This window comes from Pituophis catenifer, unplaced genomic scaffold, assembly GCF_029215685.1.
Source record: "Pituophis catenifer annectens isolate HBS135680 unplaced genomic scaffold, rPitCat1.0.hap2 SCAF_1, whole genome shotgun sequence".
In the NCBI taxonomy this organism is placed as follows: domain Eukaryota; kingdom Metazoa; phylum Chordata; class Lepidosauria; order Squamata; family Colubridae; genus Pituophis; species Pituophis catenifer.
The window spans coordinates 263,892,181-263,919,032 of NW_027256881.1; the positions used below are offsets into that span (position 1 = coordinate 263,892,181).

The window sequence follows — 26,852 nt, forward strand, 5'->3', positions numbered from 1 at the left end:
TTCAAAATATTATTTTTTATTATCTGAATTATTCTTTGGAGCTCAAACAAGTGCAGTAACTCTTGTTATTAATTAAAATAATCTTTAAAAAAAACCAGGGTTCTGTACAAGCCTGGAAAAATGTCCTATTTTAATGAGTCATCTTATAGAAATTAATGAGACTTTTAAAGCAGCAATATCCTTTTTTTTTCATGGTTGATTGTTTGTTTATGAATAGCAAAGAGACACTGTGCCCACATTAAGTCTGTCACAATCTTACGCACACATACAAGCTTTTGCCTAATATTTACTTATTTTTACATTTGCATATTGATTTATGGAAAATCTGAAAATCTTAACCATTGGCAAACAATTGTGCCTGGCTAAATACATGCATAGTGTTTTTCGTGCAAATGAAAGCTTAGCAAAACATTTAAGCTATTAGAAAGTGAAATATATAAATTGCTGCCTTAAATTATATAGCATGAGAATTAAAATTAAAACCAGAGAAAAGCCAGAGAAGGACAGATAGGGTTGAGGTCATTCAAATAAAAAAACCTCTTCCAGAGCTCAAAAGATTTTTTTTTTCAGAAGTGGGCTGAGAGTAGAGGTGTCCCTCTCTAGATCACCAGAGATTTTACAAAGAAATGTAAAAAGCAGTTATAAATGCTGAAGTCAAATAGATATAAGAAAGAACTCACTTGCTCTCTTGAAGTACAAGTATTAGACAAACTAACGGGGAACAAGCGTGTAAAAATAGAATTCCTGAAATCAAGTAAAGCTCTGATTATGGGCGTCCAGCTATTAATCTCCACTTGATATCCATCCATGAATGTCTGAAGGCTGGAGATACAAGCCTATAATTGTATTACTAGATACCATATGATGGGCAATGATTATGCTGATCAGGATTATGATGCATAAGATAATTTCAGAGGAAGAACTGGATGGACCTCTGTTTTGGGTGTGTAAAAGAAAAAGAGTTTTTAAGAAAGGAGATGACATCTATTATCATATCCAAATAAGAAATAGCTTTAATGAGAAACACTTAAAAAATTAAGCTATAGTTTTGAATCTATAACAAAGAGGCTATACATTCCCTAAGAACTACTGCATGTTTTGTTGACTGACATAAGCTAAACTGAAAACAAGTTCATAAAAAACAAAAATTCATACAAGTTTTATATCACCCATAGTTGTTAATTCCGCATTATCCAATTGTAGGATAGAAAAGAACAAAAAAGAGCAGGCAAAATCATTATGCTACAAATATAATTATGATAACAAATAACTTAGTGAAATAATAGTAGCAAACTCAATCAATTTAGCTTCTGTACAGTTAGAAGAAAAATGTAATTTGGGTTACTGGCCAAGATGGGCAAGAATAAACTGCAAGTATGTAATTCTTGAGCAGAAACTTTTTTAAAAAATATATTGTGTATAGACTTTTAAAATTGCTAGAATCATTGTGAGCATTTAATTTATACCTGAATTGGTTGTATTATCTAAAATCTCCCTCTCTGGTCTCTACATTATCATCAAATGCTTTGATTTTCATTTGTTATCTACTAAAAACAAGAATAGAAAACTATATGGACTGGTCCCCTTCAGCTACTATTTCACCATGCATGTAATTAACATTCTTTGTTAGACTATGCATACATAATCAAGTTATCTACATTAGTTTCTGCAAAAAAAAATAGGGATTATAGAAAATTTGAAGATACATTTCTTTGACACATCTAAAAATTATTCTTCTACCAACCCAACACTTGAGAAGATATGAAAAGTTGAGAAAAAACAACAATAAAGAAAAACTTAAAAAAATAAACCAAGAAATATAGGTTATTCCAGCTATATGATTAAAAACAGCAGGCTGAACATTTGCTGCAGTAAAATCAGAAAATAATATTAAAAGCCTGAAAGAACCAGTCTTAACTGTCTCTGTAAAACATAATTATGAGTAGAAGGTGGCCTGATTTCTGTAGGAAGTGTTCCATGATCATGGGGTGTTAAAAATATTCTGTACTGAGTAATCACCAGTCTAATATTTGTAACTAGTACATGATAGTATCATAACAATCACTAATAATAAAAATTTTGTTTGCCTATTTTATAGATTAAGCACTAGAGCAGTATTATATACAAGAGTGGTACATGGTTGTTAGTGTCCCACTATTCATTTTCAGAATTTCCTGTTGCTCATTAATTTAAACCAGTTCAAAAAATGGACTAATGAGTAACAGAAGATGAAAAAGCAAAAAGAACAGCAGAAACCAAAGGAAGGATTGAGTTATAGCATTGCCCTATAGCTTATTTTGGGCTACAGAAATAACACACTAAAGAGTAAAGTAAGGGTGATAGCTGGGATACCCAGCTAGACTGTCTGGTATTTACCTTCAGCCTCCAGAGCAATTTGTATGCTAGTTCTGGTAGAGAAATCAAGCAGAATTTATAGCCCATTCCTACTCTGGAGAAAAACTGCCAAAGTGAGCTTGCTACATCTAGTAGCTGACTGATTTCTAAAGTGTCTGATAAAGGAATCTAATACAAACATTTTGTATACATTTATATTGGAACTACAGGTTCAGTATTTCACTTGTTATTATTAATATGTGGTTGCCAAGAATCAGCAATGATTTGATGGCACATAATCAATCAATTGGTTAGGTGATTTGGTTTTTTGTTATTATTGGTGGTTTGTTATTATTGGTGGTTTGTTATATTACTTGAAGTGTTATATGGGAACTACTTTCTTTAGGCAATAGTAGAGAAGTAGCAAACAAAATAACAAAAGTAAGTAGCCTCATATCTATTTTATTTATTCAATAGAGATTTGACCTATGCTCTGTATTTTGTTTTCTTAAATGAAATGTTTCTGACTTCCTTAATAAATTTCTCTATGGACTGCCAGTGTGAGAAATTAATGCCATCTTGTTCTAAAACAAACATTTTTTGGACCAAAAGGAATGATTCTTCCAGCTGTTTCTTATGGATACTCACCATAGAATCATTTATAGATCTGGGTCTGGGAAAAGTTTAGTTATAATATATACAGATGTTACCATCTTCTGATATGTATGTATGAATGCCAATTTTGAATAATCTTGTCCCGGAAACTTGGGTCAGAATAGGTTTTTCTTTCAGCATGTACTGATTATTATGGTTTTTTTAAATTTATTGTTAACTTTTATTATTGCCTTCAAACATGCTAATTATTACCTTCAAACCAGGGGTGAAATCCAGCAGGTTCTGACAGGTTCTGGAGAACCGGTAGTGGAAATTTTGAGCAGTTCAGAGAACCAGTAGCGGAAATTTTGAGTAATTTGGAGAACCGGCAAATACCACCTCTGGCTGGCCCCAGAGTGGGGTGGGAATGGAGATTTTGCAATATCCTTACCCCAGGAATGGGGAAGGAATGGGGATTTTGCAGTATCCTTCCCCTGGAGTGGGATGGGAATGGGGATTTTGCAGTATCCTTCCCCTGCCATGCCCACCAAGCCATACCACACCCACCAAGCTATGCCCACAGAACCAGTAGTAAAAAAAAATTGGATTTCACCACTGCTTCAAACATGCTAATATATAACCCAAGTATCTTTTTCCACCATTGTATAGTGTGGCTTAAGGCTTTATGCCATGCTTTGATATCAACAGGCATAGCTCAACAGACACTGGAATACAGTCTGGATATGGGTTAACTGAGAAAAATACATGTTCTTATGGTTGGTCATTAATGACATATAGTTTGATGCAACCTTCCCTCATCTGGTGTCCTTTTCATGTTAGGATTACACATTCTACTTGCAAAAACAATGGTATCTCTGAAATGCAGACTACTACATATTAGAGCATTGTAAAACAAACTGTGCCAAAGAATGAAATAATCACTATCTGTCTGCCACTTTTCATATTCACCAGATTTTGGAAGCTTATTCTACCACCGAAAAATACAGTCATCTTTTAAAAAACCACATGGATCTTGTTTAAAAGGCAGTTACCCTTGCTTAAAAGCCATGTGCACCTAGCCTAAAAGATAACAGGGGGATCCATGATACCACGGTGCTTAAAAATGCAGTTTGTACAACAATGACATGAGTTAATAAACTATGCTAACTGGCAATAAGCACAAGCAGTAAACTGAAAGGGCCTCAGAATATCTTTCCCCAGTAGCAAATTATGCACGAATCAATTCTCATAATGGCTGCAAATGCTGGAGTTGCCAGATGATAAATCAGAGTGGGAATTTGTAGCCCTACCCAGATCTCAAACTGCCTGAATTTAGGCAACTGTCAGAAAATATTAATAGCCTCAGGTCCTTTTATTAAGTTGTTAGTACAACAGACCCACCTCGGCAGATGGTCCCATTCCCCACATATCCAGGTTTACAGGTGCAGCGGTGTCCTCTGATTGTATTGGTACAGATTGCATTCTCATCACAGTTGTGCTGTCCACTGTCACATTCATCACGCTCTACAGAAGGAAAAAAAACAATGCAAGAAAATGTAAGGGAGAGGAAAGGTAGAATAAATTTTCAGCGTGCTGATCTGACATTTCAAAAGTCATTTATAACTAATGACTCTATTGCTGAGACAGCTGAACAGCACAAAAGAGACATTCAGTGGAGAAATCTGACATCAAGTCCATTTCAGGTTATGATTTATACCTGGTCATCTCATGTATTTGAGATATGGGGAAAGACACTACCTGATAAAAGTATTAGCAAAGTAGAAGTGAGTAAAACAAAATGTTGAATACTGAATTATTTCCAAAGCATCATTCATCATGTTAATGATGCTACATGTTACTCATTAGATCAACTTACAATGTGTTTAGGACACATTTTTGTATACTGCATTTGGGTCCTTGTTTAGAATTAACAATATCATCTCTTTTACCTTCCTTTGGAACATAGAACCTGGTAGGGTGGCCTCAATTTTAAGTAGCATTAATATTTTATTTGATTCAATGAATTCGGAATAAGTATGTTTCCTGAAGCTCAGATAGGACCAACTATGCCAAAGGGGTTTAAAGATGAATTAGAGAAAAGAAACATCTTCTCACTCCATTTTAAGGTCTATGGATATTCTCAGTCATCCAAGTCATGGTTGTCCCAAAGGTGCTTTTTCAAGAGGCAACTGGACTTTCTGTTTTTTCTTTGGAGATGTTTCGCTTCTCATCCAAGAAGTTTCTTCAGTTTTGAAGAAGCTTCTTGGATGAGAAGTGAAACGTCTACAAAGAAAAATTAGAAAGTCCAGTTACCTCTTGAAAAGAATCCCATCTTTGGGGCTCCATCTCAAGATAAACTTTCTTAAACTGGCTGGCATATACAGCATATCTACCTTTTCTAATTACATCAACCATAATTTTTTAATAGGAGATACCAGCTTGCATGTTACTGTAATGTTATACTGTATCTAGCAGCTTTATTTATTTTGCATCCTAATAAAAATGCAACCATAGTACATGTAAACTGGTACCACAGAAGGGGAATTTTCTCTGCTGCTTTCTCTACTGTGATTCCAAACCCCAGTGAATCTCCTTTGACAACAAGTTGTATTGTCAAAAATGAATCCGTTCATTTTATGACCTGTTTTTGGATGTATACTTATTGGTGCTGAAGGTCCAGCTGGTAGCAAGGAAAACAAATGAAAAAAGCCAACACTACTTGCAACCTATTTTCTTTTCACTGAAGGGACACAAAAATAGTATAACTATTTTCTATGTCTTTAAAGTTGGGTAGTTTTAATTGAAACCTAAAGCCCAAATCATTATGGCTTCATTTCTAATAAAACAACAATTACCAATTTTATTTACAGTTGAACTAAATATCCACTTTTTAATTTATACAGTATTATATATACCACCCAATTTCATGGACTCATGGTGGTTTTCAAGAAACACATCATTCCAAATATACAGAACTTAATAGAAAAAGGAGATAATAATTTGCTAACTAATAACAACTTATGTCAGCCGTAATACTATTAGCACTCAATGGTCTATAGAACAGCCAGATTTTAAGCATTTCCTAAAGGTCAGGAGGTTAGAAATACCTTTGAAACATAAACTGTTCCAAAGCAACTAAAGGGGTGCATTGCAGGCCCATTCATGCTTTACGAGGTTGGGATCCTTAGCAAACCTCTATGCTAGAATTCATAGGGTGAGACAAATCTTAATGGGAGAGGTGGTCTGGCTAGTACCAAGAGGCAAGCCATATAGGGCAGAGGTCTCAAACTCACGGTCCACGGGCCAGAGCCAGCCCATGGGGTGCTTAGGTCTGGCCCATGGAGCCACCCTGGAAACAGCGAAGGACCAGCCCATGGTGCCTCGTGGCCTTCCTAACCTCCATTTTCACTGGCAGAGGGTTGCAGGAGGCCCAGTTAAAAACAGAGCTCGTGAGGGCCACACACAGCCTTCCCAGGCTCCATTTTTGCTGGCAGAGGGTTGTAGGAGGCATTGTGTGTCATGGCAGTCTAGACATTCAGTGATGAGGGGGTGAGCCAATTGTCAGAACCACATTTCTCATTACTTAGCAGCACTTTGAAAAGTAAATGTGGTCAGCAAGCAAAAACGTTACAAATCTCATACTGATCAGGACTTAATACTGTAGTATTCCTATAGCTAAGGCTATTGCCTTTCAAAATGCATCTGCAGAACAATTATTATCTCAAAGGTAGTTGCTGTTATTGCTGACTTCCTGTTGAGGGCAGTTACAGTTTCCTCTAGTGCCTCACATTGCTTTGACTTTCATTCAGATTATGAATATCCATTTATTATGTGAATACTGTCAGCTTGGTAAGGATTCAGCAGATAGTAGCAGAGGTTTTAGAATATACATCATACAAGGGCGAGAATAAATGGCTTCAAGTTTCCAACTCGGGAAAGAAGATTAAGTGGAGCTATTAGAACAGGTTTAAAACTATATATATCAAATGCCTATCATGAAGAAGATATATTTTTTTCTCCCTTGTCACTACAAGAGCAACATGACACACCCAAACTGAGGAGTAACAGCTAGAGAAGAGGCAGGCCGGATATATGAAAGCAAGCCTCAAAATTGTACCCCATGGACTAAGGACCAAGCAGCTGTGGAAACTGATGGGATCTTTATTAACAGAGATTATTAGAGAAAGGCTTAGGGTATCTCTGTCTTTAGGTACGATATTGCAACAAAATGCTACAGCAAACCTCTGAAGGGAAAAGGGAAGAGCATCTCATCCAATTGTGTATTATGACTCAATTGCCATAGGAAATTTGAAAGGGTACATTATGAGATGGCAACTAAAATTATTTTCAGACCTGTCGTGCCAAAAGAGTTAGATAAAAAGTATGCAATTCACCATTCCTCCTGAGGGCACTTGTGGGCACTTAAGCAGCAAATTTCATTTACTTTGCAATCAGTTCTTTTATATTTCTTTCAATGCCCAGTTTAATACAGCAGTTATACATCTGGGGCACTCTACAGTCCCGGTCTATCTGGATTACTTTTCATCAGAGGAATCCAGCAATCCAGCAATCTCTAGCTAACTTAAAACAAACAGCAGGAAAGCGGACAATCTAGTTCTGGCTTCCACCACCCAGTGCAACAAATCATGGGTGATATCATTGATGTATGACATGATTTTCTCCCTCATTTTCTAAAAACGTCCCCAATTTAGCTCACTATTTGCTCACTATTATGGTCAAGCCAGGAAATCAGAAGAGCTGAATGCATAGACTCATTCGTATTTTCGGTTAAGCTGAGACCCTTATGTAGACAGGACTAGTTGAGGAAAGGACTCCACTGGAAGAAAAGTGGGGGGCCTTCAATGGTACAACAATTCTAGTAGCAACAGAGAAGAAAAAATATTTTAAAAAATCCAAGGATGGCCCTTCCAAATTAAGACTGTACAGATGTCTCTGTCCACTTGTATCACAGATCGCTGGGCTTTGGTAAAAGTACATATGAATAAGCTACTACTACTGTCAGAACCATGAACTTGTTTGGGTCTTGGGTTGTTCATTTTGTTAATCAGAACAGCAGGCAATATGTTTTAAACTGCTCATCAGCTCATCCTTCTCACTGGTTAATTAAAAAGGAATCCACGTTTTTGCTCAAGGCTTAAGGAAAGCCGATAACCAAAATCTAGTCACTTTGCTCAGTCTTTTTCCTTTTCTCATCTCGTTTAAGCTCTCTTTTGTTTGACCTGTCCACCTTATATTTCCCCTCCCCCATTTTTTTTCCCAAAATAGAATTAGCAATGCATTTGCTTCAGGCAGAAATCTCTTATGAAATTATTCCTCTCTAGGAAACTCCATTTCTTCCTTTCTCCTTACTCCCTCTCTCTCTTTTGGGCTATGCTGTCTTCTTTTCATCTCTGTCCATAACTAAAGTCACAAAGACGAAAGGCAGAAAGGGAGAACCTTTCTAACTAGTCTTTTTGCTAATTCCAGAGAAAAATCTCTTTGAATCACCTGAAGTCAGAGCCTGGAAGTGGACAATGTGGTCCTCAAGCAAGGATCTTCCACTGAAATGCAGCCCTAGGATTTACTAAAACTTGTAAGAGCTCAACCAATCCCGTCCAGGATGTTGCTTTATTAGACTTTGGAAGCACAGTCTTCTTATATCCCTTTAGTAGCTTTTATCTCCAAAAGATCATGATTTCAATACATCAATGGGCAAACTCAGCCAAAGTTGTTATTCAGGGATCATTTCCTTACCTTTCTTTCCATCCAACTGTTGGAACTAACACTGAGCTTTGAGGGCCAGAATTCTAACCACAAGCTGTAAAAGATATGATTCCCCTCTTCTATTCAATTATCTCTATTTTATATTCTATTCCCAATCAGATAAAATGTTATCTGTGCAAAAGGGCTATCCCTTAGCATGTGTATGCATTAGTAACAGTGATTGTATATATATATGATAGAAAGATGATTGATGAATCACATTCTACCCTGTTTCCCCCAAAATAAGACATCCCCTGATAATAAGCCCAGTCGGGCTTTTGAGTACATGGCAATAAGGCCAAGCGCTTATTTCAGGATTCAAGAGAATATATGACAGGGTCTTATTTTCAGGGAAACACGGTACATATTTTTTTCATGAGTAAATCATTGTAAGGTAATCTATTTCAATATTTTAAGATAATGTAAATAATTTTAAGGTAATCAATTTCATTTCAACTATTCCTATATTTCTGATCTTTATTTAAAATGATTTATAAATTGATTATAAATTTGATGTGATGTGCACAACAGGACAGTAATGCCACCAACTGTGTACTAAATTTTTTATGCTTTAAAACTGATCCACAGACAGCCTATATATCCATGTTTTCATACAGTTTCCTTCTAGGGTATCTCAGTAACAATCAGTTGACAATCAGTTGACAATCAAAAATAAAAATGGCAACATTTTTGGAACTCTTAATTTATAATGAATACTTTCCCAAGATAATTTGTTCTTTTATAGTATTTTGCATTATAGAATTCAATAAGTAATTTGTCCTTGATTTCAAAATTTTTGTGAAGCCATCTCCTCATAGCCACTTGTTCTATCTAGAATGATTTTTACCTCAGCTTGATCAGTATGATTTCTGAGACTCCTTAAAAACATATTTTGATAACATGCAAAAAAAGAATCCTCCTCCACCATAATAACAATAATTCCTATTTCTGTGTAAAATATTAACATAGAGGATCCCACAATTCTTTAAAGTTCAAGACACTACATTCTAGCCATGCATCGTTATTAGTGTTTGACACAATCATGGATGAACATTCAGTTGTACACATACTAATTGAAATAGGATTATATCTGCTGACTCTACTCATTTGCAGGCTTCCTTAAGCATATAATTAGCTGTAAGTATAGCAGGCACTTTGGCTGAAAGTCAAAATCACACTGAAGATTCGATATACATAAAAACCATTTTCTCAGAAGACATGAGAATAAAGTCACTGATTTTAAAAAAAGAACAATTTATGTAAAAACATCCCAGGAGTGTCTAGATTACCCTGGAAGAAACAACGTACCAGGATAACAAAAGCATGATGGTGATGGCAAGTTTCCTATTTTGGTAAAGTCAGTGCAAATTGTCCATTGCCCCTTGCTTTTTTTTAACTCATATTTTGTATGATGCAAGTACTTGGCTACAGGATTCTATTTCAGAAGTCTGTTATAAAGCTCGTTACATCTACTGTACTTTTGTGAGCAATTATACTTGTCAATAACTATTCCTGCATAATGTGACATTAGAGTTTTATGAGACATTTCTGCAACTGAAGTATGAGTCGCTGTTTTATGGGACTGTGACAGTGAGAGTGTTCGGAAAATACTGCACAGCAAGTAGATACGATTTTTTTAAACATAATCTTGCTTAAAATTGTGTGTGTGTATCTTAAAACATTAATATTCAAGTAATAAAGAGCTAATTTGGTGTAGTAGTTCAGGCATTAGGCTAGAAATGGGAAAACTATGAATTCTGGTCCTATTTTAGGCATGAGGAAAGCTGGGTGACCTTGGGCCAGTCATTCTCAGTCCTAGGAAGGAAGCAATGGCAAACCACTTTTGAAATCTTGCCCAAAACAACCTGCAGGAAGTTGTTATCCAGGCAGCCAGAAATCAAGAGTGCCTTCAAGGTAGCCTCTTGATAATAAATAAAACAGAACTCTATGATTTTCGACTGAAATTATACTAATGATGGTAAAAAAAAATGCAAAGCAGCAATAAACTGAAAAATCTTCATGAGTGCTAACCAGTGGTGGGTTGCCGCAGTTCGGACCGGCTCGCAAGAGCTGGTAGTAAAACTGGAGGGAGGTCCTGCCCACTACCCCGGATGTCATCATCAGCAATCTGCACATGCGCAGAAGCTTCTGCACATGCACAGAAGCAAACCGCGCGTGCAATCCCATTGCACACCAGTAGTAAAGGTAAGTAGAACCCAACCCTGTTGCTAACATCTTAAATATTCTGCAAATCTTTATGAACCATGTATTCTACAGTGACAATAATATTGAATGCCAATGGGGAAGGCATAAGAAATGATTCAAGTGATTCTATTATCTCATTCAGCTTGATCTACAATCAGTCATGTATTCTTTCAAAAGATTATCCTAAATGTAAGCACAATGACAAAGCAATCAAAACTTCACAAAACTTTCTGGGAAATTTTAAAGAAACCCTAAAACAAGTAAGCATAAGTTATGTATAGTGTCAGGAACAATTTATAGTAGAGAATTGATTGAGTCTGAGCCAATCAGTATTAATATGAATGAATTACTTACAAATAACTATATTGCTGAGTACAAGAAAAGGTAGTACAATCCAGCAAGTGATGTATGACTAACACTTATAACTGATTGTGAGCTCTTTCACCTCCCCCCCCTTTACCTCTTTCCATATATAGTAGCTAAGACAGAAAGAAATATAGCTAGGAAAGCAGATGCAGGAGCCCACCAGGAGTGGTGGGCTTCTGCCGTTCTTGTACTGGTTCTCCCAAACCGTATGTTAATTTTCTGAGGAGTTCGGAGAAATTGTTGGAAGAAATCTTTTTTCACTTTACAGGGCTAATTCTGCAAGGGAGGCAGGAAGGAAAGATTCTAGTGTGCCTGTATTTCTAGCCTAATCCTTACCTTACTTGCCCTCCCTGCTGCTTTAAATGTTTTCAGAAACTGCCCAGACTTTCTGTCTGTAGCTGAGCTTCTCTGGAGTCCCCCCACCCCGAGTTTTTTGTGGTACTTTTATTCCTGGGGCTTGAACAGCTATTTACAGAAGGGTGGCATAGACATAGAAGAAATGGCTGAGAGGCAGGATGCAAGCTTGGCATTCTGTCTGATTTTTTTCCCCTGCCTTTTTGAGGGCATGTGATTTTTCCTTAAATCTGGATGATTACTTAGGATATCACGTGAGGTGAGTGAGACCAGCTGGTATATTTAAGAGGTGCAAATGGATCTAATGATTGCTTCTCCTGGATGCTTTGTCAGTTCACTGACCACAGGAATCTCTTGTCTATGGGGATTCTTCAGTCATCCGGGTCATGATTGTCCCAAAGGTGCTTTTTTCAAGAGGCAACTGGACTTTCTTGGTTTCCAGAAAGTCCAGTTGCCTCTTGAAAAAGCGCCTTTGGGACAGGAGTCTCTTGCATTGCTTCAGAGTGGCCAAGCTACATGATTGCTCACTGATAATAAGTGGATCCTCCTTCCAATTTGTTATAGTTTGCTCTCATGATAATATGGCATAGTAACATGGCACCAATTGTAGAAAGTTAGCACCCACCCCTCTCCTAGAAGAATGAAATGTTTTGAGAAATATTAAAAAGGAAGAATATATTTTCCTGGATGAGAAATAAAGAAACATGTTTTCTTAGAGGGAGAAAGCAGCCCCCACCTTCCTTAATAGCCACAGCAGATGTCAACACTTAAGAGATAAAGAGATAGATAGTTATATTCATAGGCAAAAATTTCCTGCAGCAAGGTCTGACAGAAATGGGATTAGCCCTCACTCAAGATGTTAATTTATTAATTTGTCTCTTTAGCTTGGCATTTTGTAGCCCAAATATGACCACCCACTTTCTGGAGAGCTTAAATGATCTCTCTGCTAAAGAGTTTCATGAACAAGAGTTGGCTGTATTTTAACTATTTTAATTCCTCATTGTGCTCTGGCACCTGCCTGATTTGTAACTCTGGGTTCCGGGTATTGCTGAGGAAAAGGAAAGTATTCAGACAGAATGGTTTAGCTTTCCATGATGGCTGTGATTCTGTGATCTTCAGTGTGTATTCCACCATTTCTAATCTAATGATTGGTATTTAGCAGCTTTTTGCAAACAAAGAAGCTTTTTGTATTTTTGTATAGGTAATCCTTGATTTACAACAGTTCATTTAGTGACCATTCAAAGTTACAATGGCACTGAAAAAAAGTGAAATATGACTGTTTTTCACACTTATGTCCGTTGCAGCATCCCCATGGACATGAGAGGCCAGGCGAGGCTAAGCATCCCTCAATGTGAGTGACAGCAAGTTGGCCACGCCCACTCAGGCACATGATCATCCAGTCATGCTTACCCCGTCAGTCATTAGGGCAGAGAACCGGTTGTTAAATTATTTGAAGCCCACCACTGGCTGTAACTCTTGTTGCATTACTATATGTACTATGATTCATATACAATACCTAAAATATTAGCATGCATTGGAGAAAATCTCATGAATTTCTGCATGGTGGAACTATATGGAACTCTACCTACTTCTTACTCAGCACTCTGAAAATTTGGGTGCTAGAACATCACCTGGTAACAACCCACCTTACCCTTCTTGCCAAATCTTTAAGGGGAAGAGGCATAAATATATATATTTATTTGATTTATATGCTGCTCTTCTCCGGAGACTATTTGCGGACAAACAGTTAGTTCTATATGCAAACCACATAACAACCTCTTTATTTAGAATCAACTTGAAAACATTTACTCTTGATTGTATTCTGACTTTATTTAAACACAAGGTGCAATCCACAGGGCAAAGAAGAAGAGTCTGCTTAACCCAAAACTACCATCACATAGATGCAGAAAGAGACAGATGCACATACTGTATAAGCACAAATCTAAACTATATGACTCAAGAAGACTAATATTTAAATATGATTGCTTTAATCTACATTTTCCAAAAACATTTATTCTAACATTCTCCAGGGGACTCTGTGTCTTGGTTTGCTCTAATAATTTTCTAATTTATTTTTTAATTTTTAAAGAGGGCACAAGAAGAAGAATAAAGATGTTTCACTTATACATTTCTATAATATATTATTAGTTGGTTCAGTGTACATTATCTGCATCACTTTTCCTCTCAGGAAAAAAATATCCAAGCAATTTCTTTTATCATTCCCTCCATGCAATTCCCTCCTCAAATCAATCTTAAATTGGAAATAAAATGTGTGTGTGCATATACAGCCTGGCCATTCTATTTCCCTATTTGTAGTCTGCTAGAGTAAAGGAATCTAACAGATAAAATTCACCAGAGTAAATCAAACCAAAACAAACAAAACAAAGACACATTTCCCTCAGAGACCATAAGCTATTTTATACTCAGCTCTTCCCAAACTAGCCTTTAAATATGCAAGAGAAAGACAAGTATCCCTTCTTTCCCCCATACTGCGTGGAAAAATTTTTAAATTATTCTGAACTTCAAGATTTATTCTAGTGCACTATTTTATAAAGATCAGTAAAGGTCAGGGCTCCAGCTGAATTTTCATTCCAAACGGCATTCATCCATTTCTACATTTTGTAATGCTAGTTATAGGTTACATTACAAAGTCCTTTTTCAAGTGTTTATTTGCATTTATTCTTTTAGACTACATTTGCAGCAAGATGATAGCTTCACACTAAGATGGCAGCTAAGCACTTGTTATTACTGTTAATCCAATGACAACCTTCTGATTGGTGCCATTGTAACAACAGCCTACATCTAACTCTCACAGTTAGAAGCTGGAACAATAATGTAAGTGACTCTTGGTCTGCAGTGATGGGCCAGCCATTGTGAAGGAGAAGGGGCGTTGGTCCTACCTGATACGCCCCTTCTCGTTGAGTGGAGACAGCAGCCAGACGTGGGTTGTGCTCATTGGTCAGAGGTTGGACTGAGCCTGAAATTCTTCTTAAATCCTTCCCCTGTTGCTAGGGCTCCCAGTTTTTTGTCGAAGGAGAAGGAAACAGACTCGGTGTGTGGAAAGAAAAACAGGAAACAACAATAAGATAAAACCAGTAACAGTAATGACCAGACTGAAGAACAGGGAGGGGCTGGCTGCTGTCTCCACTCAACGAGAAGGGGCATATCAGGTAGGACCAACGCCCCTTCTCCCTTGAGGGTGGAGACAGCAGCCAGACGTGGGACATACCAAAGATCACTGTCCCATTTCACGGGCGGGAACAGTCTGGGCAGCAGATCCCTCCCGAGTGACAACACCCTGTAACACACGCCTCCCAAAGTCAGGCTCCGCCGAGGCGAACTTATCTAGCTTATAATGTCTAATAAAGGGTGAAGGAGATGTCCAAGTTGCCGCCCTGCAGATCTCAACCAAGGAAGCCTTCGAGGTCCAAGCCGCCGTGGTCGCAGCACTTCTGGTAGAGTGGGCTGTGACAAAAGCAGGAGGAGGCAACGACCGGAGTTCGTATGCTGTTGTAATCGTCGCCCAGATCCAACGCCCCACCGTGGAGGAGGTCACTCGTTGTCCTAAGGAAGACGGTAAAAATGAAACAAACAGTGATTCTGTCCGCCGAATATCAGCAGTCCTCTGGAGGTAGAGGCTTGGTGCCCGGCGGACATCCAACGTGTGTAGACGGCTCTCTACTGGATCGGAAGGAGAGGGGTAGAAATCTGGTAGGACCAGTTCCTATAAACGATGAAATGGAGAGTTAATCTTAGTTACAAATGTAGGATCCAATCTGAGGACCACCCGATCCTCATGAAAAACACACAAATCATCTCTAATGGATAACGCTGCTAGTTCCGAAATTCGACGTGCCGACGTAATTGCAACCAAAAAGGCCACCTTGCCGGACAACAGGCGCAAGCTGACCGACTCGAGAGGCTCGTAAGGTGACCCCATAAGGGAGTCCAGCATGAGAGAAAGATCCCAAGAGGGATACCGATGTAGAACAGGAGGGCAGAGATTGGTTGCACCTCGGAGAAAACGTCGAATCAGAGGTTGCTGAGACAACGAATTTATTGAATTATACGTCAGGATGGAAGAAATTGCTGCAACCTGTCTCCTGAGGGTATTAGGAGACAGACCTTTGTCCAATCCAGACTGAAGGAAACGAAGGACTTGCAAGACTGAAGCTCGAATAGGAGAGAAACCATGGGATGCACACCACGAGGAAAAGGACCGCCAAGTAGCCGAATAAATTCGATCTGTTGATGCTCGTCGGGAGGCCTGGATGGCGTGGATCACGTCAGAAGGGATGTGGTGGAGCTTCCCACTCAACTGCCAAGTGGTCAGATGGAGCCACTGAGGATCCGGGTGTACAATTGTCCCTTGGCTGAGGCAATCCGGGGAACACGGAACTTTCCAAGGAGGAGACACTGATAGATGCATGAGGTCTGCAAACCATGACCTCCTCGGCCAATGAGGTGCCACAAGGATAACCTCCGCCTGTTCCAGCAATAGTTTCTGAATCACTCTCGGAATGAGGGGAATCGGAGGAAAGGCATACAGGAGTCCTTGCGGCCAAGGGGAGCGCAGAGCATCCACAGCTTCCGCCTGATGTGCAGGAAAGCGGGAGAAGAAGCGGGGCAACTTGTTGTTCTGAGGAGAAGCAAATAGGTCGATTTCTGGAGTTCCGAAATGCGCTGTTATCTTCCGGAATAGGAGCAGGTGAAGACTCCATTCTCCGTGATCTAAATGTTGGTGGCTCAGCCAGTCCGCCATCATGTTCGAGACACCTGATATATGGTCCGCCTTCAAGGAGGCCAGATGCCTCTCTGCCCAAAGACCTAGTCTCTTTGCTTCCCGCATCAGCGAGATCGTACCGCCCTGGCGATTGACATGCGCCTTGGCTGAAGTGTTGTCGGTCCAAATCAGCACGTGTTCGTCGGACACCAGACGTTGGAAAGCCCGGAGAGCCAGGTAAATTGCCCGCAGCTCTAACCAATTGATGCTGCGGGATGCTTCCATGGTGGACCAGGTCCCTTGCGCAAATTGAGCCCCGCAGTGAGCCCCCCAGCCGGACTTGCTGGCATCAGTAGTCACAGTTACCCGCTGGGGTTCCAGGAACAGACAGCCCCTGGAGAGCGCAGGAGATCTCCACCAGCGAAGGGATGACCGTACTCCCTGTGGAACTGTCACCTTGGTCAAGGAAGATCCCTTGCCCGCTTTCTGTAAAAGCAAGAGAAACCTTTGAAGGTCTCTAAGGTGTAATCTAAGGTGTAATTCTGTAAAGGCAAGAGAAACCATTGAAGGTCTCTAAGGTGTAATCTGGCCCATGGGACAATGGAGATGGTCGAAACCATCTTCCCTAGTAGTCTAGAAAGAAAGAGAGGGGAAACCTTCCTCTCCCCCATGACTTTAGCTACCATGGATCTCAAGCCAGCCTGCCTATCCGGGGAAAGAAAAACTTTACCTTGAGCCGAATCAATAATAGCCCCCAAATGAAGAATTCTAGTCGAGGGTTCCAGGTGGCTCTTCTCTACATTAACAGAGAAACCGTGTGATGCCAATATCTGAATTGTGAGACAAAGATCCGACATGGCCTGCTGACGGGAAGATGACATAATAAGGATATCATCCAGATAGCACTGGAGACAAACGGCTTGAAGCCTGAGATGGGCCGCTAAGGCTGACAAAATCTTGGTGAAACTACGGGGTGCAGAGGAAAGACCGAAGGGTAATGCCCTGTACTGGTAGTGAACCCCAGCATAGCAAAAACGAAGGAATCTTCTATGAGAAGGGTGAATGGGGATATGGAGGTAAGCCTCTGTGAGATCTATTGAACAGAGGAGATCGCCCCTCCGTACACCGTCCAGGATTGAAGACAAAGATTGCATTTTGAACCTTCTATAGCCCACAAACTGGTTCAACTGCTTAAGGTCCAGAATAGGTCTCCACCCACCCGATGACTTAGGGACTAAAAAGACCCGAGAATAAAAACCCTGTCCCGCCTGGTCACGAGGCACACGTTGAATAGCCCTAATGGCTAGCAGATGGTTGATAGCCGACTCCATGAGGAACCGATGTTCTGCTATTGGGGACAGAGGACAGCGGATAAAAGACAAAGGGGGGTGGAAACAAATTCAATGGCCAGTCCAGATGAAATGGAGGCCAGGACCCAGCAATCAGAAGTAGTACCCTCCCAAGCCTTGGCGAAGAGACCCAATCGTCCGCCAATGGGAGGATCCCTGGTACCACTAACAATGGTGACGGATGGAACGACCCCCTCCCCCTCGAAAGGGCCCCTGAGGTCCAAAATTCTTCCCCCTAGCAGGTCTCTCCTGGAAATTCCTCTGCCTAGAATTCAAGGACCCAGGGTAGAAATTACCCGTGTTTCTGTGGGGACCCATTCCCCCTTCCACCGGACGAAAATGAGAACGAGGTGGATAAGGAAAAACCCGAGGTTCCCCTCTATGGAAAACAGCCGGTAAGACTTTCCTCTTATCTTTGGTCTCTACAAGGAACTTGTCCAGGTGCTCGCCAAACAGTTTTGATCCTGAAAAAGGCACTGAAGTCAGACGCCATTTATGCCTCATATCGGCTTGCCAATGGCGAAGCCACACTAAACGATGGGCCGCAATGGAAGAGGCTAGAGACTTGGCTGCGAATCGAGTGGCATGCAAGGTGGCATCTGCAGAAAACTGTACTGCAGCTATAATCTTATTCAAGTCCTGTTTCAACCTAGAGTCCTCAGACGACATCTTTTCCTGCAATTGTTTAAGCCACAGAATCGTTGTCCAATTAAAGAAGGATGTGGTGGTCGCAGATTTAATGGCCCAAGCCGCACCAAGGTGGGCCCTCTGAAGAACCTGATCTGCGCTCCTCAGGTCGAAGACCCTCCTCTGGATCTCCAGGAATGGAAGACGAAGAGAGCAATGCCGCCACAGGAGCGTCGACCGAGGGAACTTGGAGTAAGGACTCCAGGTCTGAAGAAACAATGAAGTTTCTTTTGTCTGTGGAAGTTAGCACTGGAACCGAGGATGGAGAAGACCACTGCTTCTGGATGACTTCCAGGAAAAGTGGAGGCGTAGGAATGGCCGTCACTGCCTTTGGCTGCTCGGCAAACAAAGGATTCAAAGAGCCCGCAGATGGAGGCGGCTCAGGCTGAGAAGTAGGACCCAGTTGAGCCGTATATACCGCCTTAAAGAGCAGTGATTTAAAAAGAGACTGGGGAAAAAGGCCCATGAAGGCTGGCTGGTCAGGGGGCAATCCCTCATCTTCCGAAAGCTCAGGTTCCTGGGGTTCCATATTCACGTCCTTGGAATGATCACTGACCCCGGAAACGGATGGAGAATCTGAACCAGCTAGAGAAATGGCATCCTCCATATCGAAACCACTTAAAGATTCAGCCGGGTCTGAAAAGACCGAGAGAGAAGGAGCCGGTCCCGGAGCCGGATTGAAATGGGTAGACAACAATTGATGTACCGCAATGGAAATCATTCGTTGAATGTCTTCCGGTTGCCAATTGACCGGAGGTTGACCTGGAGCCGGGCCGGCCTCCGAAGAGGCTCGGACCGGAACAGAAGGAACAGGAGGATGGACCATTGGTGAAAAGGGAGTGCTAGACTCCACTGTAGAACGAACTCCCGCCAAGGGAACGGATCCCCAAACCTCTGCTGAAGAGACTGACAATGGAAAGTCCTGCAAGGACCTTTGATCCGGAGTCAAGGAAATTTCTCGTCTCAAGTCCTCAGAAGACTCTCTGGCTGTCCTACACAGTGGGGCTTCATTACCACTTTGCCTTTTTGACACCTCAATGGGAGGTTTTCCCTGGACCTTAAGCACCTTGGAAGGTAGCGAGGGTCGCTTGGTGGTGGGAGCAGGAGCTCGCACCCCTTTGTCTGGGGCCTGAACCTGGTTTTCACGCAAAGAGGCCTCCGATTGTTCGCGGACCGTGGCCTTATGGCCATGCCTAGATTTAGATTGTGCCTTAGGCATGATTAAAGAAAAACAACGAACAAACCAGGCAGGCCAATGAGGGGAATTAAGACCCCACTCTGTACAGTAAAATACACAAGGTCAGAAATATAGGCTAGAGAGGACAGTAAAGGTCAACAGAGCATGCCAGAAAAAGAACCCCTTATGATGGGCAAAACAAGTGCCCAAACTCAAAGAATTTTACTGCCGAAGGAGGGAGAGGCTTAGTAGGCCTGCAGACTCCGCCCTCCTTCTCAAAATGGCGGCCCAACAAAGTGACAGGAAGAGCTCGAGCTCTCCTGTTACAAAATGGCGCCCCAGAGAACGACCGTTACAGCGCGAGGCTCTTCAGCACACCAATGCGCTCGGCGCCAAACTGCTGGAAGTGGAGCCGGCAAGGGCGAGAATTCAAAAACAGCGAAGGGGTAGATGAAGGCACCCCCGATGCCGAAAAACGCCTGCTAAGGTAAGAACAGCCCCTTTTTATTAAAGCCGACAAGTCAGGGAGTGCGCTGCTCCGCTCCAATTACAAGCGCCAAACAGCTGAGCTAAAGGGAAAACAGCCGCCGCAACTCCGTTCACAAACTCTGAGCACTAAGCTGGCTAGCTAGCATTAAGAACTAGCGCTCGTGAGATTGGAGTCCTTAGAAGACCCCTTGGTGTGCACGGGCTTCAAAAGCAGCTTGGAGAAGAGGAATTGTGAGAGCCGACAAGCGGCTAATTCAGGACAGCGCAAGACTCCACAATATATCAGTACAGACAGATGAACTGTCGAAGCCGATGGGGAGGGGGCGCGAGGCTCCACAGGCTCCAAATGCCAGGTAACTGTGTTTAATTAAGGATTATAGGGCAAGGAGCTGCCCCTTCCCCCCAAAAGGGGAGCGAAAAGCTCCACCAGAGTTTTGACTAACCCATTTAGTCGAGGTTGATCGTAGCTGAGAGAAAGAAACTCAGCAGCTCACAAAAAGCTGCTGAAAATCAAATCCACTTAAACAATCCAGAAGGCTAGAGAATAGTCAATAGGGAATCCAAAGTCAAAAACACAGAATCAATCAGATAGAAATATAACTCTAACTCAATAAGGAGATAGAGCACACTTTCCACACAACTGTCCAGTCTGATGACTGAGCAAAAAAACTGGGAGCCCTAGCAACAGGGGAAGGATTTAAGAAGAATTTCAGGCTCAGTCCAACCTCTGACCAATGAGAACAACCCACATCTGGCTGCTGTCTCCACCCTCAAGGGAGAAGCCAAAGTTTACTACCGTATACTGGTTCAAGTATTGTTGTAGCTGTTATGGAACTGAGTATAATAGCCTCCACATCTTTGAAGAGACCAAACGTCCCTGTTGCTTATTCAGGTTTGTGTGAAGGGTTTCTAATATTATTCCTTTGTTATTTAATACAGAGATATTTATGCATCCATCTCATTGTCTGTCTGTCTGCTTATTGGTCGTTGAGATGACAACTTGATTCAGAATGTGGTGGCTTGTGTTGTTGGCAGGCTTGTGTGGTTGGCAGGCTTGCAGTATTATGTCCATTTCACAATAATTTTGTGGCCAAGAACTATTTGCCATTTGGTTCCCCTGTACAATTCAAGTATGGGTTTTAATCAACAAAGCCTTGTTATGGTTTAGTACCTACTGTAGATACCTCCTTCAACCCAATTCAACTTATCTGAGATATTTTGAGGTAAGCTACTAACAATGGTAATTTCCAGGAACTGAAGAGGGCTGAGGCTTAGAGATATTGTTTCTCTTGTTTCTCCATTATGCTCTCAATCCTTTGGAATGCCTTTTGGAGCAAGATTAGTTTCGCCAGTAACAGCCTCCTAGAAGCTAGGTCAAGTCAAATCATTCCAGAGGGCTTAAAGATGTTAATGATATAAGATGCTATTGTTACTGTTTCATATTAATTTACTTGTATTTATTATGAACACTTTAATTTTGTTCTTCATAACTGAAGAATTTCAAGACATTTTGATGCATTAATTAAATAAAAGTTGACAAGGAATGAGAGGTCATATCTGTGGCCCTCACTTGTTGGGGTGCCTCAAAGATTCTCTCTCCTCTTAAATCTACATGCAGCTTTTCTGTGTGGTCATCCACCAGTCTGGAATCAATATGTGGATAATACCTAATTATACATCTTGGCCCTGAGACAATTAAATGATACTGTTAGAGGCCCAGACTCTGTGCTGAGAGGTTATATGAGTCTTGATGGAGAGGAATAGACTCAGGCTTCATTCTGACAAAATCATGTGCCTTTGTTTGTTTTATCTCCCCATCACAGCCCCAGGGTCAAAGGGATTTTCCATCTTTATTATTTAACTAGCTGAATACCTGTGCTCCACTACGAAACTATGTGATCAGGCTTGATAAATCGACACTTACAGGTTGAAAATTAATGAGTAGTTATGATTGGCCTCTCCTTTCCCCTTCTCTCCTCAGCCTTGCCCCACAGAAGCCTATCCTATCCTATCCCCTTCTCTCCCTCAGGCTTGCCTCACAGAAACATCTCCTATCCTATCCCCTTCTCTCCCTCAGGCTTCCACACAGAAGCCTCCCTATCCTATCCCCTTCTCTCCCTCAGCCTTGCCCCACAGAAGCCTCTCCTGTCCTAGCCCCTACTCTCCCTCAGGGTTGCCACACAGAAGCCTCTCTTATCCTATCCCGTTTTCTCCAGAGTTATTTTCAGTTGGGATGGGGAGTAGAATGTTTAACTAATTAGCATCAGAGCATGTTAATAACAATATAAGAAATACTAATGATCTGATGGTCATTTTGAAAAATCCTTTCTTAGCAAGCACCTAGAAGCCAAGAAGAACATATGTGCCAAATTTCAAGTTTGTAGGCTTTACGGTTCTGGAGATTTCGTGATCATGGCGTGAGTGGTTTTCCTTTTATATATATAGATAGAGTTGCACTTTCCCATGAGAGAATATCTGGAGGTCCTCTTGGACTTATAGCTACACAGACATGTGTGTTGACAAGGTTTTTGTGCAGTTCACCTTACACAGCAGTTATGCCCATTCCTGGACTTGTCAGGCTCTTCAAACAATCATTCATGCCTTAGTCATCTCTTCGTTACATTGTTGTAATAAGCCCTATATGAGGTGGCCTTTGAAGACCACTTGGAAACTTCAGCTAATCCAAAATAAACAGCAAGGGTTATGTTGCAATATGTGCAGGCATCCCCAATTCTTCACAAATTGCACCAGTTGCCAGTTGACTTATGGATGTAATTTATGGTGCTACATATCATCTATAAAGTTCTGCATCACATAGACCTATTTACTTGAGAGACCACCTGTCTCCATATGTTTCTGTCCATCCAGTGAGATCAGCCAGAATGGGCAAACTCCAACTCCCTTCAATTAAGCAGTGTATCTTATGGACTTGGGAAGCTTGCCTTCTTGGTGATGGCTCCTGATTTGTATTATTTTGTACCCCCAGAAATTCATACTGCTTCCATTCTTTTGACTTTTTACAAACTGCTAAAAATCTACTGTAATTGTTCCTCCAGGCCTTGGATTGAGGTGTTTATTCAGCACTTTTTGTTTCCTTATTTCCTATTTGCTCTTTCTGAATCTGTCAAAAGACAGTCAGCTGTCTTCTTTTTCTTGATATATAAATAATGTACAGTATAAGTATTATTCTTTTGCCAATCTGAGACAGCGGACACACTCCAGATATGAGTTTCTTCTTGAAGCAATGGCAGCATGATCTGGTGGGGAATATATCACTATTTCTTCATCATGGTCACACAATGAATGAATGAATGAATGAATGAATGAATGAATGAATGAATGCAGCATTTGAATTGCTTCTCTGGTCTCTGCAAAATAATCACAAAGATTGGAGGAACTTTTTTTCAATTCAGATGTATTACCAGAGCTGCTAAATTTGTGGAAAGCAGAGGAGGAAGGTTACAGACCTTTAGATTATCTCACCTCACCTATGAACACAATTAGACAGCACTCTTAAGTTGCCCTTAAATAAAATGTGGCTTGCCATGTGATAAAACTCCAAGGCAATTTTTGTTCTGATTTTATGCAATAATTAAGAATACATACAGACCTCTGGTGGGTCATCTGGTGACCCAAGAAGGCCTGGAATACAGAAAACAAATTAATATTTGTGCTCCAATTTGCAACTACTTAACACATGTATAATATATATATTCTCTTTGCTCAGCTAAAAACATTGTTGTCAACTGTACCCCCATGTATTTTTCTCCATGTATTTTTATTTATTATTTTAATTGAAAATATTTATAAACTATTACCGGTATCGGAACTTGTTCCTCTATAAATCTAATCTGTATAGTCCATATAGAACTGACTGGCTTATACTGTTAATATGAAAGATGTATTTAATTAGGTTGTAAATAATCTTTTTAGCAGTTAGCAAACTTTTAAAATCACAAAATGTGTAATAAAAGTGATGTATTTCTGAATTTATACTGCATACTTATCCGAACTAAATAAAGTATAAATATATTTTCTTACCTCCATTTTGCAGTTTAAAAATTCTTTCAAGTGTGTCTTAATTTGCAGAAAACAAAATATGTTGCTTCACATATACAACCATAGCAGACACAGGTAAATTATTAGCAATTTCAATGACTTTCCTGCATTCTAAAATCTTCATAAATTTTCATTATTTTTTAAAGTTATGTTCTACATTATGTAAACATTGAACATCAAGAATGCACAAGTATTTTTCAGTATTTTCCCCATTCAGATTACAAATGAACAATAGTCACAGTAATGCTATATTAAAAACACAGAGTAGCTCTGTAATTCAAACAAAACACTGAATTTCTTTCATTTGCATACATAACTTTACATGTAATTCCAACTTCTCATCATAAAAACACATAATAGCTGTTCATTCCAGACTACTTGAAAATATGAACTTTGTAGTATGTATATAAATATAAACTATGTTATTTTGGTTGCTAAATGAACTGGATGTGCTAGTATTTTATTTTCTACATCGTATAACAAAACAAAATAAAACTTTTTTCCCCAAAATATGCAATCATTTAGAGTTGTTCTGATATTTACATGGAAAAGAGCTTCTGTATAACGGCCTTTAATCTCTGACATGTTTGCAGCATATATTTAGATAGCAGATTAAGTATCTTCTCCTTATTAATATACATACTACTGGTGCATTTTAGTAATGTATTGTTTTTATTGTTGGTTTGTGGCTTATTTCAGGTTTTTTGTTTTAACTTTGTAAAACCTATGGAGTCATTTGCTAGTTGGAAGGTACATCAATAAAATAGACTGGTTCTCTATCATTTTTATTGGAAGAATCATGTCACTCTACTTAAATGTTTAGCTCATCCTTCAAGCATCCATATCTCTGTGTTCAATTATCAGACCAAATGTGCCATCTTCTAAAGAGAGTATTAGCGTAGCATATTCTCTGTCAGCACATTTAATTTCTTCAGGTTTTACCTCATGGTCATCCTCCAGTATTGAAGATACAGTATGATGAATCATTTTCATCAGATCCTTCCTTCCTTCCTTCCTTCCTTCCTTCCTTCCTTCCTTCCTTCCTTCCTTCCTTCCTTCCTTCCTTCCTTCCTTCCCTCCCTCCCTCCCTCCCTCCCTCCCTCCCTCCTTTGTTTATGTAATGCTTCATCCATCAAAGGAAAACATTCAAAATATAATTCCATTAATACTCTATTCTCAGAGTTGTGTGTGTATGTGAAGTGTTTTTATGGTTGATTTTTTATTTTTATTTTTTTGCATTCAGGGATTTTGTAAAGATATTTCTTTCATTAAAATGTTGAAATAAAATTAGAGGCATTCTTCCTTAAAGGAAACTTACATCTTTATCTCATGAGCACATTGCAGATTTCTCCTACACATTATCTTCTGTATTTCTCTATGTAATTAACAATTACTCTGAAGTCTTAGGGATTTTTTTATCCATGCCTACAGCTGAGATGTTTCAGGCAATGCTTTGAAATCTGTTAATATTTGGGGTTCATGCAGGCACTCATCAAAAGTCTACCAGCCACCTGAAGAGTTCCGTCTAGAATGTTCAATGAAGTTATATAGTTGGGGTTTTTTTCCTCCTTCTGTTTAATATATCTTTTTTTCTTCTTCAATTTAATATTTAGGTTATTGTTTCTATTTCTCTTAATCTCTGCACTTTGATGAAAAGATATTTATTTTACAACTCTTATTTCCTCAGAAACTTTGGCTCTTAATTTCTTATTTTCTTTGAGAAACATACTGTATTTTTCGAAGTATAAGATGCACCTTTTTCCCCCAAAAAAGAGGGTGAAAATATAGGTGCCTCTTATACTCTGAATGTAGCCCCGCCCAGCTTCTCAAACGGAGGTTTCAGAGGCTGGAAAAAGCATCAGAAACGAAGCTTCAGAAAAAAAGCCCCCAAGCAGAGCTTCAGAAAAGAAGACCCCAAACAGAGCTTCAGAGGCTTTTTTTCTGAAGCTCTATTTCGGAGGCTTTCAGAGGCAGGAAAAAAAGTTTTTTCTGAAACAGAGTTTCAGAAGTTTCAGAGGCAGAAAAGAAAGCAAGGCACTGAGCTCACAACCAGGAACTTGTCACTAAAATTCACCTCTGGAAACAGCTGATTGGGGGTATTCCAGGAGGCTGATCCACCTGCCCGTCAGCTTTTTTTTAATTTTCTTCCCCAAAAACTTAGGTGCGTCTTTACTCCGGTCTGTCTTATACTCCGGTCTGTTTTATACTCTGAAAAATACTGTAATTTGCCACTATTTGCTATTCTTTTATGCATTCACAATAGGAATATTTTGGAAATGAATTTCCTTTTTTGAATTCGTATCAATTACGTTTAGTTATTTGTTTATTTTTAACCTAAGACATCACAGATATAGAAATATCTTCTTGTTAGTTTTCAGTAGCCCAGTCTATAGAACAGACATGTACTACAGATCATACAATGAGTCCATACAACATAATACTAACGGCGGAATTTCATTTCAGAAGAATATAAAATAATTAATATTGATCTCCTATTGATAGGATGAATATGGCATTATAATTTTACAACAGAATATTATAATTACTTATCTAATTTGGTCAGCTATAAGTAGTGTTCCTTTCCTTCCATTTTTTAATTCATCCATAAAGCCATTTTGATTTTTTTTTTCAAATAATCATTATAGTTAAAAATACACTTTATGTTTTGCCATAATGATTCTCCTAAAAGCCTCTATAAAAATGTTTTATTTTTTTCTCTTTTTATCATAGTTAATGTTAGTGAACAAAAAAA

At 39.8% G+C, this 26,852-nt stretch overlaps 1 protein-coding gene across 1 annotated transcript in view; it reads right to left on the reverse strand.

Moving 5' to 3' along the window:
* The window catches only part of NELL1 (neural EGFL like 1), a 549,513-nt gene that overhangs the window by 158,235 nt on the left and 364,426 nt on the right, over positions 1 to 26,852 (reverse strand). The window contains exon 12 of the mRNA XM_070957549.1: positions 4,330 to 4,452. Coding sequence (XP_070813650.1) covers positions 4,330 to 4,452 — 123 coding nt within the window. The remainder of the gene's footprint in view (positions 1 to 4,329; positions 4,453 to 26,852) is intronic.